The following is a 14,354-nucleotide window of genomic DNA, read 5'->3' as shown; positions in this document are numbered from 1 at the left end:
CCGCTTCGGTGGGGAGGGGATGTAGGGAAGTGCCCCAGCCCTGATGAACTGCTCTGACACCAGAAATGGAAGCTGTCATTTGGGGAAGAGAAAAGGTGGATTTTCTGTATCCAAGAACTTCACTGGTTGGCTTGGTTTCGGGCCATTCCTGAAGTGCTCTGTGAGTGCTCCTGAAACTGCCGAGGGTTGGAGCGAAGGTCAAACAGAGGGAACTCTTTGGAACAGAGGTTTCCCATCAAGAGAGTTCAGGTGAGGGGAGGGACAGGAACAGCCGGACCGACAGCCAAAGCATGGAGCTGTGTTTGCATTAGAATGATGCTCAGAGCTTGGCATTTAACCCAGAGGTGGCTCTGTGGGCAGAAGCTTGTAGAGAACTCAGACATTAGGTTGGTTTTCTGCCCAAGAGCTCTGGAGGCGGGGCGTGGGAAGGGATTCTGCTCACCAGCCTTCTCTTGCAGTTGGTGGGTTGTCACAGTCGGCTCCATGCAATGGCCTCCCAGACCCATCTATGCTGTTGTAGTTACATTCGTGAATGGTCTCTCCCGAGCTCCGTTATTTTGTTGCCTGGGTGTGTGGGCCACTCCACAGGTCTTATAGGAAACAGTGGTGTAGACCGGTCTTTGGAGACAGATAGATCTGGACTCACATCTTAACCCACCATATTATATGTTCCTGCCCTAGCCAGTTTGGCTCAGTGGATAGAGCATCAGCCTGTGGACTGAAGGGAACTAGGTTCGATTCCAGTCAAGGGCACATACCTTGTTTGCAGGCTAAAGCCCGACCTCGTGTTAGTGTATGTTCCTGAACCTCCTCATCTGTCGAATAGGAGTAATACCCATCTTACGGTGGTCGTCAGAAATAATAAACTCCTTGAAGGCAGGCACTTTGTCCTTCCTAAACCTAAACCCCCTAGCACAGGGTCTGGCACATAGTAGGCACTTAGTAAATGCCTGTAGCATAAGTGATGTATGCCGAGGGCTTGCACTTAATATACTGGTTATTGTTGTCTTTGCCTGACTTTGCGTATTGCCTCCCATGCTCATCATCACCTTCGCTCCACATGCCTTCCTGCTGGGCTCTCCCTCGCCCACTTCTCCCTTGACTCCTCTGCAAGAGCTCAGGCTCTCCCATCTTGTCATTCTCTGACTCCCCCGCCCCCCACCCCCACCCCGCGGTAAGCCTGGTGCCCCTCACTGAGCATCACGCTGTCATTTATCCTATCCCAGGACCACCTTCTCTCGGACCAGCCCCATCCGAAGGTCCCTGCTTTTCTCCGTCTTCTTAGTTGCATCTTCTTAACTGTGAAGCTTGTCTGAGGTGGTGACCGAGGCACTGAACCTGGGGTCTGGGTGAATCTGCACCGAGACTGCATAACCTTGGATGGGGGAGCACTGGGCACGTGGCACTCCTTCCGGAGAGAGCCCTGTGAGGCTGGCCGGAAGGGCAGCAGGCATGGGGTTCCTGGGGAGGAAGGAATAGGGTCTGCAGGTTCTCTCTGTTAATGTCTGTCCCACCTCCTCTCTTGCAGTGCGCCTCCATGACAGCATTTCTGAAGAAGGGTTTCACTACCTCGTGTTCGACCTGTAAGTGCACTTTGAAGATGCGGGGCCTTTCCTTCCGCTAGTTCAACATGAAGGCCCAGGGAAGGCCTACACCAGGCCTTCAGCCTCGGCCCGAAGGGAAGAGTTTGATTTTGAACTTCCTCTGGTAGCGGCGTGTTGCTGAGGGTCTCCCGGGCTCTGAGCCCCAGAACGGCCATTGCTGCCGCATTTCTGTTCAGCAGCTCGTCTTGTGCAGATGCTTTTGTCTTGTTTCTCCGTGTGTTGTCCTTAGTGGAGAGATAGAATACAGCTCTTTGCACGACCTGAAAAATTCTGAGAATTCGTAGGTAGCTTATATTAGTGGTAAACTGGGCTCTAATTGGTCTCTCCTCCACTTGGTTGTAGTTTAATATCTTAACAGTGGCTCTTCACCTCTGGAAATGCCTCTTTGGTATTTTCAGAGGTGGGTCTCTATCCTTAGTCTCATCATTCTTCAACTTCAAGTAGTAGGTCTGTTCTTTTTGGGCAACTGTATCTTAGTGTTTATGTTGGTCTCAAAACAATGCCTTTCTGAGTAAGTTAATTATTTTCTCTTAGATCCCGGGATAGTCATCTTTGCCAGAGTATTAGCTATCTGTGGGTTATAAAAGCAAATGAAGGAGGAAGGGAAGGCCCATGTTACCCTGAGGAGAAGCCCCATGTCATTGAAGGGTTGAGTGTGTTCTGGGCTCTCGGAGGAGATGCATACAGAGTTCGGGTTTCTTTAAAAGCTGTTCTACAGTATGACTCGTTACCTGTCGGATGCTAGGGTTGGTTGACTCACCTGCCTCCTCTGATCCTCTGTGTCTGTTGGTTGCAGTGTTACTGGTGGAGAGCTGTTTGAAGACATCGTGGCCAGAGAATACTACAGTGAAGCTGATGCCAGGTGAGGTGGGGACCCTGTCATTCAAGTGTGAATCTTGGCCATCTTAGGGGACCAGGCACTGTGTCTACTTGAATAGTCTTTGGGGAAGATCAGAGAGCTCTTGTCTAGACAAAGATTCTGTAGAGCTGGACTCGGGTGCATTTTGTGGGTGATACAAAAAGGTAAAAATTCAACACTTGCAGACCAGATTTTTTCCAAAGCTCTTACAAGCCTCCATATCCATCACCCCCAAATATCCCTCCTTTGCACTGCCGTGTACTTGCAGGCATGCCCAAGGGTTGTCTGTCCCTGCCCCTTTTCTTTCCTTTGACAAATTCTACTGTGTATAAAGCATCCTGGGGGTGATCCAGAGATGGGAAAACGTGGTTTATGTCCCAAAGGGTTAATAATTCAGCCAGGAACCTTTCTGGGAGACTTCAGCCTTGACCACCACGGCCAGCCCCGATGGGCTCCTCGATGGGCTCCTCAGGCTGAGGACCGTTCGCTGCCACACCTCGCAGCCCCACGCCCTCTGTGGAAGCCCTGGCAGCTCCTTTCTGTGACACAGCAGGTTCCTCCCACACCACAGCTCTGGGCGCTTGTTTGGCCTGCGTTCCGCCTCGGCTCCTCCCCCAGCCCCGACTTTGCTCAGAGGGTGATGTCCGTACAACCTGGTTTTGATCATCGTGCCTGTAGCTTATCTGGCATATGTGGCAGCTCTAGCTGCCTCTGGAGAGGAGGGAGCACAGCTTCCTCACAAATTTCTCAACTCGAGAGGCCATTGTTTGCTGATCAACTTCAGATGCTTCAGCCTCAGGAAAAATTCTCAAGTGGGGAGATGAATTCCAGTGCCAGCAGGGGAGGACCAGGCTGTGGGGCGGGAGGAGGTGGTGATAGCTCAGGGATCTGGCGGGGAGGAGGGAGAGCTTGGGGGGATGACTGTACCAGTGGGCTTGGCCTGGCTCTGCTGGGACACTTCGCACTTTTGCCATTTTTGGCCAGAAGGCTCTCCCTGCTAGCCGGGCTCTGTTCTAATTATACATTTCTGTGGAGACTCGCCTCTTCAGCTCAGCCTTGAAGTCTTTTTGGCCTCCTCTTGGGCTGTGTCCTGTAGGGAGGCCTGAGCCTCCAGGAACCTCATACGCCCCTTTGGCTCTTGTGGAAGCCCCAGGGTCAGATTTTAAGGAAGGATTCATAAGTCCGGGTCACCAGCCCAGCACCCCCAGACCCTGCAAGCCTGCTCCATATGCCTGATAGTACTGCTGGCGGGGGCTCCATTCTCTAGGCCAAGTTTCTTCAACCTCAACCTTGGGGATAGATTTTTTTTTTTTAATGTTTTTATTGCTTTCAGAGAGGAAGGGAGAGGGAGAGAGAGATAGAAACATCAATGATGCGGAACTCGCAAGCGCTTTCCTTTCCCTCTTCCGGGGATGGTGACTTCAGCCATTCACCATGGTCCAGCGTTTGACATGCCGTCGGAGGCTGTCCTACAACGCGGCCTTTAACAAAACTAGGCTGTCTCGAACCCCTGGCAATAGAATTGTTTGCCTTTATACCAAGAAGGTTGGGAAAGCACCAAAATCTGCATGTGGCGTGTGCCCAGGCCGACTTCGTGGAGTTCGTGCTGTGAGACCTAAAGTTCTAATGAGCTTGTCTAAAACGAAAAAACATGTCAGCAGGGCCTTTGGTGGGTCCATGTGTGCTAAATGTGTCTGTGACAGGATCAAGCATGCTTTCCTTATTGAGGAGCAGAAAATCGTTGTGAAAGTATTGAAGGCACAAGCACAGAGTCAGAAAGCTAAATAAATTTAAAAATGAAGCTTTCTTTGAGTAATAAAAGCAATTAAGAGGCTAAAAGAAACATCAATGATAATAGAGAATCATCGATCGGCCTCCAAGCTCCCTACTGGGGATTGAGCCCGCAACCCCAGGCATGTGCCCTGACTGGGGATTGAACCATGACCTCCTGGTTCATAGGTCAACTCTCAGCCACTGAGCCACGCCAGCTGAGCGGGCCAGATGATTTTTTGTTGTGAGGCGCCCTCCTGTACATTGTAGAGATTTAGAAGCATCCCTGGCCTCTACCCACTAGATGCCAGTAGCACCCAACCCCTCAGTTGTGACAATCAGAAATGTCTCCAAGCATTGCCAAATGTCCCTTGGGAGGCAGAATTGTCCCCCAGTTTTCATCGCTGCTCTAGACTGTCGACACTCTGCCAAGAGTTTGACTGTAAAGTGGGGCAGAATGGTTGGGAGTTGGGCAGCCTCATTCAGGAATCAGCATGACTCTGACTGTCTTAGTTTGTCTTTTTCTGTGCAAAATCATCATCAGACATGCTCCTAGCTACTCTGTTTTGTTTGTTAACAATTTGAGCAAAACTGATAACAATTGCCAGGAAGCAGAATCTCAACTGGTTGAGAAAATGCTCTAGAATATGGCAGTTTTATCACTTATTTTATACATCAGAATCTAAGGGCAAGCCGAAAGGGGGTTACATGAAATCCATTGGTGATAGATTAGGGAGGTAGGAGAAACCAGAGGAGGAAATCTCTGGGATTGGATAAAAAGTAAACCAAATAGATACATATTTCTTTTACATTTGTGGATATAGTAACATGATAATAACAATGAAGGGATTTGTGGTGCTCTGGTGTGGTTGTTGTGCTTTGAGAAGTGGGGTGTGGGAGAGGGGAGAGATTGTTTTGATATCCAAGGCTATGTTATCAGGTATGTTATTTTAGATGCAAAAAGATGACAGGCTCAGTTAAGGTGAAGATTGACCTTTGTTAGGGAAAAATACTGCCTTAGGACATAACTACCCTCCATGAACTGCTTTTAGTTTAGAAAGTTTTAGTTTCAGACCATCCTATGTGGTTACTTTTGGTTTCTGAGTTTGTAAAGCTGCCATGCAGGCCTCCCATGAACTTGTCAGGTTTAGTAGGTGCCCCCCTTTTTTTGTCCACACTTCCCTCTTTTGGTCATAAATCAATCCAAAGGATGCGTTGATGACCAACCTTTTGGTTGGATAATGTGGTTCCATGGTGCTAGGAAGGCTCATTCTTAGGAAGTCTTAGTTTCAGCTTTTTCTCGCTGAAGCATGGACCATTGAGGATGGGACAAGACTGTAAACTTGAATGGAAGTTAAGTCTGAATTTTTCTCAAAAGTGAAAAGCAGATACAGTGGAACCTCGGTTCTTGAACTTAATTCATTCCAGAAGGCTGTTCAAGAAGCGATTGGTTTGAAAACCAATCATTTTTTCCCATTAGAAATAATGTAAATGGAATTAACCCCCTCCCCCTTTTTTTTTAATCCATTCCGGACCCCCAAATGATTCCCTGGGGTTTTTTTTGTGTGTGTGTGTTTATATTTTTATTGATTTCAGAGAGGAAGGAAGAGGGAGAGAGAGGTAGAAACATCAGTGATGAGAAAGAGTAATTGATCAGCTGCCTCCTGCATGCCCCCCATTTGGGGATCAAGCCTGCAACCTGGGCATGTGCCCTGACCGGAGTCGAACCGTGAGCTCCTGATTCATAGATCGTTGCTCAAACACTGTGCCATTTTGGTACTCTTGATGGCCTCTTTATGTTTTAAAATGTGCTAATCTTTGCCTTCCCCAGCCACAAAAGCATTCTCTCCTTTGCTTGTTGCCTAAGATATTTTTTTTGTCATGCTGAGGTATCAGCTTGAAAGGGTTGTCAATCCCCAAAACCAAAGTTTGGTTTCACAACTGAGACATTTTTTTCTATGAACAACTTGGTCAAGAACCGAACTGTTTGAGATGGGAGATTTTTGAGAAACAAGGTTTGACTGTAAGTGGGAGGCAGTCGGGTCCTCTGGGCCTTCATTAAGAAAAACAGTATAGCCCATTTTTAACCTATAAGCTCTCATGATCCGAGTTTTATTGTTCTCACTTTTCTATATTTTGTGTCTAGTATGACATTGATTTATAGTTGGAGGGCACACTGTATACTTGGGTGCTCTGGGCCCCTTGGAGGTAAATTGTTCCTTAAAGGTGTCTGTGTACTGGTTTGATCTCCCTGCTAGATGACAAACCTCAGGGCAGGCACTGGGCCTGGTTCATTTTTATAGCCTGTGTGGTGCCTGTGGGTACCCAGTCAATGTTTAAGTGAACGTGCGTGGACCTACCCCAAACAACGTAGGTTTAGTTGGACTCTCCTTCCCACGTTGCCACCACAGGCCTCTCCCCCTAGAACAGAGTTACTAGAGGGGAAAAGAGAAGACAGGAAGGGGTGTCCCTTCTCACGGGTCTGGGGTGTCTCCAATATCTTGGAAACACACTGGGTTGCGTTGGACCTTCACAGTCTCAGGAGGCATGGTGGATGCTGTTCTAGTTGCTCCTTTTCGGTTATCTATTGGGAGACTCTGGACAATCCACGTAATCTGCCTGGGACTTCGTTTCTCCTTCTGTAAAATGGGTTGAGCTAGATGATGTCCAGAGTCCAAGGTTATGTCTTACCGTTGAGTGATTTTCTGTGAACCCACAATACAAGTTTTACATGCTTTAGTCCACAGCATGTGGTTGTGAATGAGGTGGTTTAAACCCTCACTGACATTTCTTTTCCTTCTGCTTTTGCAGCCACTGTATACATCAGATTCTGGAGAGCGTTAACCACATCCACCAGCATGACATCGTCCACAGGGACCTGAAGGTACTACTCAGGCTCCCCATTTGTTTCCTGCTTGTGAAGTGTTGTCGCCACCTGGTGCCGGATGGCGGTACTACGCGGACCCACCCACACTAGGCTCCCTCTGGGCCTAGGGGTAGGTGCCTCACAAGGTTCTGTCTTTTCCTTATGCAGCCGGAGAACCTGCTGCTGGCGAGTAAATGCAAGGGTGCCGCAGTCAAGCTGGCTGACTTTGGCCTAGCCATCGAAGTCCAGGGAGAGCAGCAAGCCTGGTTTGGTAAGAGTGACCCCGTCTTCCTGGAATGCAGCCCCCGCCCTTCCTCCTCTTCCTGATCTGCCTTCCTCCTTCAGAACCAGCAGCCAGACCCTTAATGGTCCTGGCCTCCTCAGGGACTGGAGGAGAGGGAGGGTGTAGAGCTCCCCGCTGGCCCTACATGACTCAGTGCAGTGAGTCTGGCTGTTGTCAGCGCTGCGTTCTCGCTGCCTCTGGGGAGGATGGGAGTTCCTGGTAGGCACATGGACTTGCCCTCTGATTGAGATTCCGGGCACCACAAGAAGCCCAGCCTGTCATCTCTTGCTGCCCATGTCCTGGGAGCTTGTGTAGCAAAAGCATCAGAAGTGAGAAGGGACTTGGGGAAGATGGCTGATGTGGATCCAGTAAGAGAGAAAGTGGGTTCAGCGTGCCTCCTCCCTCTCTTCTGCTACAGGTTTTGCTGGCACCCCAGGTTACTTGTCCCCTGAGGTCTTGAGGAAAGATCCCTATGGAAAACCTGTGGATATCTGGGCCTGCGGTAAGCCCATTCCACATGCGCAGCTTTTCGGTGCTAAGGGCCCTTGACTTCGAGCGATGTCGAGAAAGAGGCATTGTTCTTCTTTGCGGGGCCCACGAGTATCTGGTACATGTGAAATCATGGTGTGTGCTCTAGTGCCCCAGGGATGGCTGTTCCCACCACACCCTGACCCCCAAGTGCTTTCTATTCTATTACATCTTCTTAAAGAGGGATTTGCCCACGCCTTAGAGGATGGGTTGTGCCTCAAGAAATCCCTGGCGTGGCTTGGTGTCATGGGAAGTGAAGCATAGCAGGCAGGGCTGGTGGCCCTGCATCGTTGGCCAGGATCCACTTCTATCTCTGCTATGGCCCTTGACTTTCTGGGTGGCTCTGAGTCCTGTGTGGGTTTTCCTCAGTTCCTCAGCAAAGTAAGTGACTCACCCCAGTGACCTGTGTTCTGTCTCGTAGGAGTCATCCTGTATATACTCCTGGTGGGATACCCTCCCTTCTGGGATGAGGATCAACACAAGCTGTATCAGCAGATCAAGGCCGGAGCCTATGATGTAAGGACCCATTTGTTCCCACCCCGTGATCACTTCCAAGGGAAGGGGCAGGGTGCCAGGAGGGATGGGGGCTTAGAGGACCCAGGGACTGGCATACAGGTCTCCATTCTTGCCACCCACTGTCCCAGGGAGCGACTTTTTTGCAGCCATTCTTGGTGTCTGTAAAACCAAGGAGCCTGCTGAAACCCTTGGGCATGGAGGGGTGGCATGCTGTCTAACATAGGGATGAGGAGTCTGGCAGCTTCCTCCGCTGTGGTGGGGCCTGGGGCACGTTGCTAAATCACTGCTTCCTCCCAGTAGATAGGCAGGGTTGAACCAGAAGATGTTGGAGTCCCTTTCCTGCTCTGAGCTTGTATTCTAGTATTCTAACCATGGTTGCTGGCTTCCTGTCCCAACACAGGTGCTGGGATACCCCAGGGCTCCTCTAACTCTTTCCCGGGCAGCTTTAGGTAGCCCACACTGACAGGACTCTATCCCACTGATGAAGATGGAGCCTACCTGTCAGGGTGTGAGGCTCACCGATTTCACATCCCTCCTGCCCCTTTTTCTGCTCCTTAGTTCCCATCACCAGAGTGGGACACGGTGACCCCTGAAGCCAAGAACTTGATCAACCAGATGCTGACCATAAACCCCGCAAAACGTATCACAGCTGACCAGGCTCTCAAGCACCCATGGGTCTGCGTAAGTGTCTTCACCCCGGATGGAGGAGATCCGTGTGCCCTCGCACCCTCCTTACCCTTTTTATTAACAAGCAGAGAATGATTATTCTGGGCCCTGAGCAAAGACTCAGCAGAGAGGGAGGGGCCGGGAGTCCGTAAACATCGGTGGAGGGATTCCGGGAGGCATATGGGGCTAATTGGCCTCTTCCTGTCTCTCTCCCATTCACTTGTCAGGTGTGAGTTGGTTCTGATCTTGAACGAGGGCTTAGGATCTCTGCAGACTCTAGGTAATTGATGAGAGGAAGCAGCTGGCACAGCCCAAAGTGAACTGCCAAACTTACGGTGCATATTCAGACTTCAACTCTCATACAAACTCTAATGGAAATGTAACCAAGACTCAACAGTAACAAAGGGGGCCTCTGAACCATTAAAAAGAGCACCCTGAAGTTCAGTCATAAAGCTCACCCTAGGAGAGCCTTGGAGGCTCTCAGTGTGGGTCAACATGCTCTTGTTTCCACACACAGTCCTAGCAAGCTGAAATAATTTGTTCAAGCAAAGTGGAGGGTCTACTACAGTTAGGCCATGTGACAGCCATAATGCATTTATGTATTATTCCTGTGTTTACTGATTGCCTCTTGGGTGCTGGTCACAATGTGGGTGCTGGAGATACAAAGATGAATGAGGCACGGTCCCTCCCCCAAAGATCTCAAAGATTATCTAGGGCAGTGGTCGGCAAAATGCGGCTCGTGAGCCACATGCGGCTCTTTGGCCCCTTGAGTGTGGCTCTTCCACAAAATACCACGGCCTGGGCGAGTCTATTTTGAAGAAGTGGTGTTAGAAGAAGTTTAAGTTTAAAAAATTTGGCTCTCAAAAGAAATTTCCATCGTTGTACTGTTGATACTTGGCTCTGTTGACTAATGAGTTTGCCGACCACTGATCTAGGGAGATGGGCACTCAAATACACAACCACTCTGTGATGTGACAAGTACATAAAAGCATCTAATGAGTGCTTGGGTGCACCTGCTGTCTCTGAGGGAGGTAGGATTACTGAGGGCTGCATGGAGGAGGTGACCAGGAGTTCCTCAGGATGATAACCTGCAGACAGGTTAGCTTGGGCCAGGGTGAGAGGCCACAGGAAACTGTAGTGGGTTTAAGGAATGTTAGTTTGCAAGAGCATGAAGCCCATACAAGTTTCTGCCTAAGGAGTTTAGATTTTATTCTGAAAACATAGGGAACCATTTGTAATTAAGAAAAACCACTTTGGAGGCTGTGTGAAAAATGGGTTGAAAAGGAAAGAGGCTGGGGGAAGAGAGCTCAGGACACTTGTGATTGTCTCAGCAAAACCAGTAGGTCTCAGCTAAGAATAATGGTATAGTGGGCAGTGTGGCAAGAAGAGGACAACTTTGAGATATCTTGGAGTCGGCATCAGAAGAATTGAGTAACTAGTTGGATTTGGGGAGAAGAGAGAGGGCTCTATGGGGACTGCCAGGTTTCGAGTTGATAACTGATGGACGGTTGTACCATTCATTGACCCAGAAGAAACGCAGGGGAGGAGGCAGTTTGTGAGAAAATACGATGATTTTAGTTTTGCACATTCTGAGTACGGTGTCTGAGGACCTCCAGCTGGAGACGTTCCCGGGGGTAGTTAGAAATACGGTTCTAGAGATTGGAAAAGTGAAAAGTTGGAAATGCAGGTTGTAGTCGTTTTGTATAGGTGGTCTTGAGGCTGTAGAAGTGGATGGGATTACTTCTTTGCTAGTTGACTTTTTACTATGGGCCTGTATAAGAGAAGAATGGCCACTGAACACCAGCATGTCGTGCCAGAGTTAGAGGAGCCTGCAAAGGGACAGAATGGGAACTGCCGTGTAGGAGGAGGAGCAGGAGCAGGACACCCTAAGAAACAGGAGGTTTTAGTAAGGGAGTGTCTGTAATCAGATGCTTTAGAGCAGCGGTCGCCAACCTTTCAGATCTCACGGACCACCGGTTGGCGACCGCAGCTTTACAGAGTCCAATAAAGACAGAAAAGAATCCATTGGTTCTGACCGATTAGAGGCCATTGTTTCATTGTGTTGCTGATAGAGGCAGGGAGTGAGATAGACCTGTGTAGCCTGTTTTCTGGGAGGAGAAGAGCGAATGGGACTGAAGGGAGAAAGAAATGGTATTACTTAGAAAAGACAGATGGGCTAGGGGAGTTTTAACATTTTTGTTTAAGGAGGGGCTTGACTACAATATATAGATTGCAGAGAAGAGTGTCATCTGGAGTAAGGGGTTAAAAATATTAGCTGATTGAGGAAGCAAAGGTTTTGGTAGCTCAAAGCCCAGGTGGAGGGGTCAGCGCTGGACGTGAGGGATGGATGCTGCTGCTGAGACCCGGATGAGGTGCAGGTGGGTGACAGTCAGCCTGAGGGTGGGGGTGTTGAACTTGAGGTTCTTTCTTGGTGAGCTGTCCTTCCTCTTAGTGCAGAAGTTGACACGCTGGAGGAGGATGTGAAATGAGAGAGGAGGTTGGGAGAGTTGCTTTGGGAACCAGGAAAGGGAGCAGCCGGGGATGGGGGAGAGACTATAGAGTGGCCCCGTGTAGTGGGCTCCAGGCTGTAGGACGTCTTTATCCTGCCGGCTGGCCAAGACAGCAGCAGCAAAGGGAGGTCGTGAGTAGCTGAAAATGGGCTCTCAGGAATAGGGAAGTAGGATGTCCTGGGGGTCATGTGGCAGGCCCCTCCCTCCACTATCCTGTGTCTCGGTAGCTGCCGAGGGCATCGCTGGTCTGTGCTGTGTGGTAACCGATTCTTGTGCCGCTGACCCTGAGTCATCTGAGAGATGTGTATCACGTCCCGCGGCCTCTGTTTAAGGGGGAAGGAAGTTAGCACTAGGACGGTGAAGAAAATTTCCTTCCAAAATGATAAAAAGCTTCTGAGATCACAGCTTCATTTAGGTCCTTCTGGGGGGGGGGGGGGGGGCGTTAAGAGGAGTTCCTCGGGAGGAACCAGCGTTCTCTGTCGAGAGCAGGACCCCGGGCTGTTCTCACTGCTCGAGTCGGGGACTCAGTCGCTGCTCAGTAACAGTTGCTGCAGGAGGCAGGCACGAGGCTCAACGCGCAGGAACTCGCGGGCCTTAGCCTCCGCTTCCCAGAGGGGATGAGCGTGCTCCTCAGACCCCTCCTCACAGCGCGTGGTGTTGCATGGTCAGTTTCTTGTCCTTCCCTGACCTTGAGTTCTGGGTAGTGCTTTTGTTCTAAAAGCATTTTTGTGCCTATGACCTCATTGTATCTTCTGAGCAACTCTGGGGTGGCTTGAGTGCATGGCCATCTGTGCAGGGGCTAGGGTGAGGGGCAGAGAATCTGGCTGGGGACTCACGGGCCTGTCTCTCTGGCTTTCAGCAACGGTCCACGGTGGCATCCATGATGCATCGTCAGGAGACGGTGGAGTGCTTGCGCAAGTTCAATGCCCGGAGAAAACTGAAGGTGAGTCTTGCCTCCCGGGCTTCCAGTGCCCTGAAAGCGTACCTTTGACAGTGTACCCCCTGCCCTATCATGGAAGGAAGCTCTCCTCCCGGCTGGAGCTGAGCTGTGAAAGGTGCACACGGTGGGTGTCCTGAGAGACCTGATGTCTTCAGGCTCCAGCCAGCAGCTACCCTCTGCCTGGGACCAGACACCCCTTTTCCGGAGTCCGGTTGGATTCACAGAACCCTCTTCTTTCCCCAGGGTGCCATCCTCACGACCATGCTCGTCTCCAGGAACTTCTCAGGTATGTTCTCCCAGCCATGCACTTTAATTTTACTGAGGTGAGTGGGTCAGAACAGGGCGTTGCCATGTGCTGCCATCCTAGTGCTGGTGTCTCGGCAACACCTGGACCGAGATGACGAGGATCCTGCTGCTGCTGGGCCCTAGGACCTGGTATTCCGGGGCTTTCCTTGGATTCAGGTATATGAGCTCTGTTCCCTGGAATCTCCCAGGGAGTAGCCTGCCCGGCCTCCCTGGGAATTCTGATTTAATTCTCTGAGGAACTCTCAGCACTCTTAAGATTTTAGCCCATCTCTAGGGTGTTGGAGGATGTGCTGGGGGAAACAGATGAGAGGCAGGGAAGCTGCTCAGTCGCCACCAGTAATTTGCAGACTGGAAAGCTCTCTACTCCACTGTGTCCAAGTAGAGGTGACTGATAGACATTACTCCAGATGTGTGTAAGCCTTTTCAGCAACGGTGCTTAGCATGTGCTCTGTGATATTAGCTGTGAAAGTGAGGAAGTAGAGACTAGCAGGGTGGAGGGGAAGGCACTTGCTTAAATTTGCATGAGGAATTAGGAAAGTTGGGACCAGTACTTTGTAAATCACACTTGACATTTCTTTTTAAGATGCAAGACACTCCGCCTCCTCCCCACCCAGCCCCCAGCCCCACCCCCACCCCATCATTGTTTGCCCTCAGTTGGGAAGCACAGTGGCCTTTCTGTGAGAAAAAGATTCATGTCAGGACTAACTGAAGACAGAAGTTCTCTTCTCTGCTTGCCCTTTTCCCTGCTCTTCCCTCCCCCTGACCCCCGGACCCACTGCTTCGGTTCAAGACTCCCTGCTCTCATTCTCCTAACAGGATTCGCTCCCTTGCTTTCCTTCTGCACTGCCATGGAGAGGGTTGGGTGGGAGGCTCGCATAGCAGCCACTCTGGGCAGAGGTTGCTCCCTTGAGCCTGAGTCCTGATGGGCTCGTCCGTGTTGGTTCCTGGCAACCCAAACCCCTGGCTCTGAGGAAGCCACAGGGTGCGGACATGGGGCCTCAAGAGCTGGTGCCTGAGTGAGAGCCACAGGGCCCTGGAGGGTCAGGACTGGGGAGTAAGCCAAGAGTGTCCCCTTGGCCCTGGCTGGGGGCTCGTTCCTGTGTTGTGGACACCCACGAGGGGAAGTCCGTGGCCCTGGATTCACCACTTGCAAGTGGGAGCAGGAGGGCAAGTCCCACCGCGTGCTGCTTCTAACTCCTCACATCCTCTACCTTCTTGGTTTAAGAGCCTTTTTTAGGACGCTCAAGGGCGTTTCTGGGTTGCCCCTAGAATGGTGATCTGTTCTCTCTGAGTGGAAGACAGGCTGCTGGAAAATCAATAGCACGTGCCCCATCCCGTGGCCTCAGGCCTCTGCACCATTCCAGGAAACCAGTGTCCTGGTTTCAGGAGGTCGGTCTCTGTGTTAGAACAAAGCACCTCCACTAAGCCCTAAAGAGCCTCCTGCCCTCGCTGCCCAGCCTCCTCTGCCCTTTGCGTTCACTTTGCCCTGGGCCAGAGGAGACCAAC

The 14,354-nt window shown here is 50.6% G+C and overlaps 2 protein-coding genes across 21 annotated transcripts in view; both read left to right on the top strand.

The window, feature by feature from the left end:
* The window catches only part of CAMK2G (calcium/calmodulin dependent protein kinase II gamma), a 57,711-nt gene that overhangs the window by 19,672 nt on the left and 23,685 nt on the right, over nucleotides 1–14,354 (top strand). For all 20 annotated transcript variants that reach the window (XR_013961599.1, XR_013961600.1, XR_013961601.1 and 17 more), the window contains exons 4-12: nucleotides 1,529–1,583; nucleotides 2,401–2,466; nucleotides 7,045–7,117; nucleotides 7,268–7,370; nucleotides 7,801–7,884; nucleotides 8,332–8,426; nucleotides 8,985–9,107; nucleotides 12,462–12,545; nucleotides 12,786–12,828. Coding sequence is in view for 17 of the 20 variants with exons in the window: in XM_080687374.1 (XP_080543500.1) it covers nucleotides 1,529–1,583; nucleotides 2,401–2,466; nucleotides 7,045–7,117; nucleotides 7,268–7,370; nucleotides 7,801–7,884; nucleotides 8,332–8,426; nucleotides 8,985–9,107; nucleotides 12,462–12,545; nucleotides 12,786–12,828 (726 nt within the window). In the remaining 3 variants the exon portion in view is untranslated. The remainder of the gene's footprint in view (nucleotides 1–1,528; nucleotides 1,584–2,400; nucleotides 2,467–7,044; nucleotides 7,118–7,267; nucleotides 7,371–7,800; nucleotides 7,885–8,331; nucleotides 8,427–8,984; nucleotides 9,108–12,461; nucleotides 12,546–12,785; nucleotides 12,829–14,354) is intronic.
* On the top strand, nucleotides 3,898–4,251 carry LOC308234030 (large ribosomal subunit protein eL34-like; the record flags this gene model as incomplete). Its single annotated transcript, XM_080641210.1, has 1 exon — nucleotides 3,898–4,251. One exon carries the CDS (start codon nucleotides 3,898–3,900, stop codon nucleotides 4,249–4,251), a length of 354 nt encoding a protein of 117 aa, XP_080497336.1.

The sequence above is a fragment of the Plecotus auritus genome (assembly GCF_963455305.1).
Source record: "Plecotus auritus genome assembly, chromosome: 9".
In the NCBI taxonomy this organism is placed as follows: domain Eukaryota; kingdom Metazoa; phylum Chordata; class Mammalia; order Chiroptera; family Vespertilionidae; genus Plecotus; species Plecotus auritus.
Note: the sequence above shows the minus strand (reverse complement) of the source record. Positions and strands in the feature narration are given on the sequence as shown.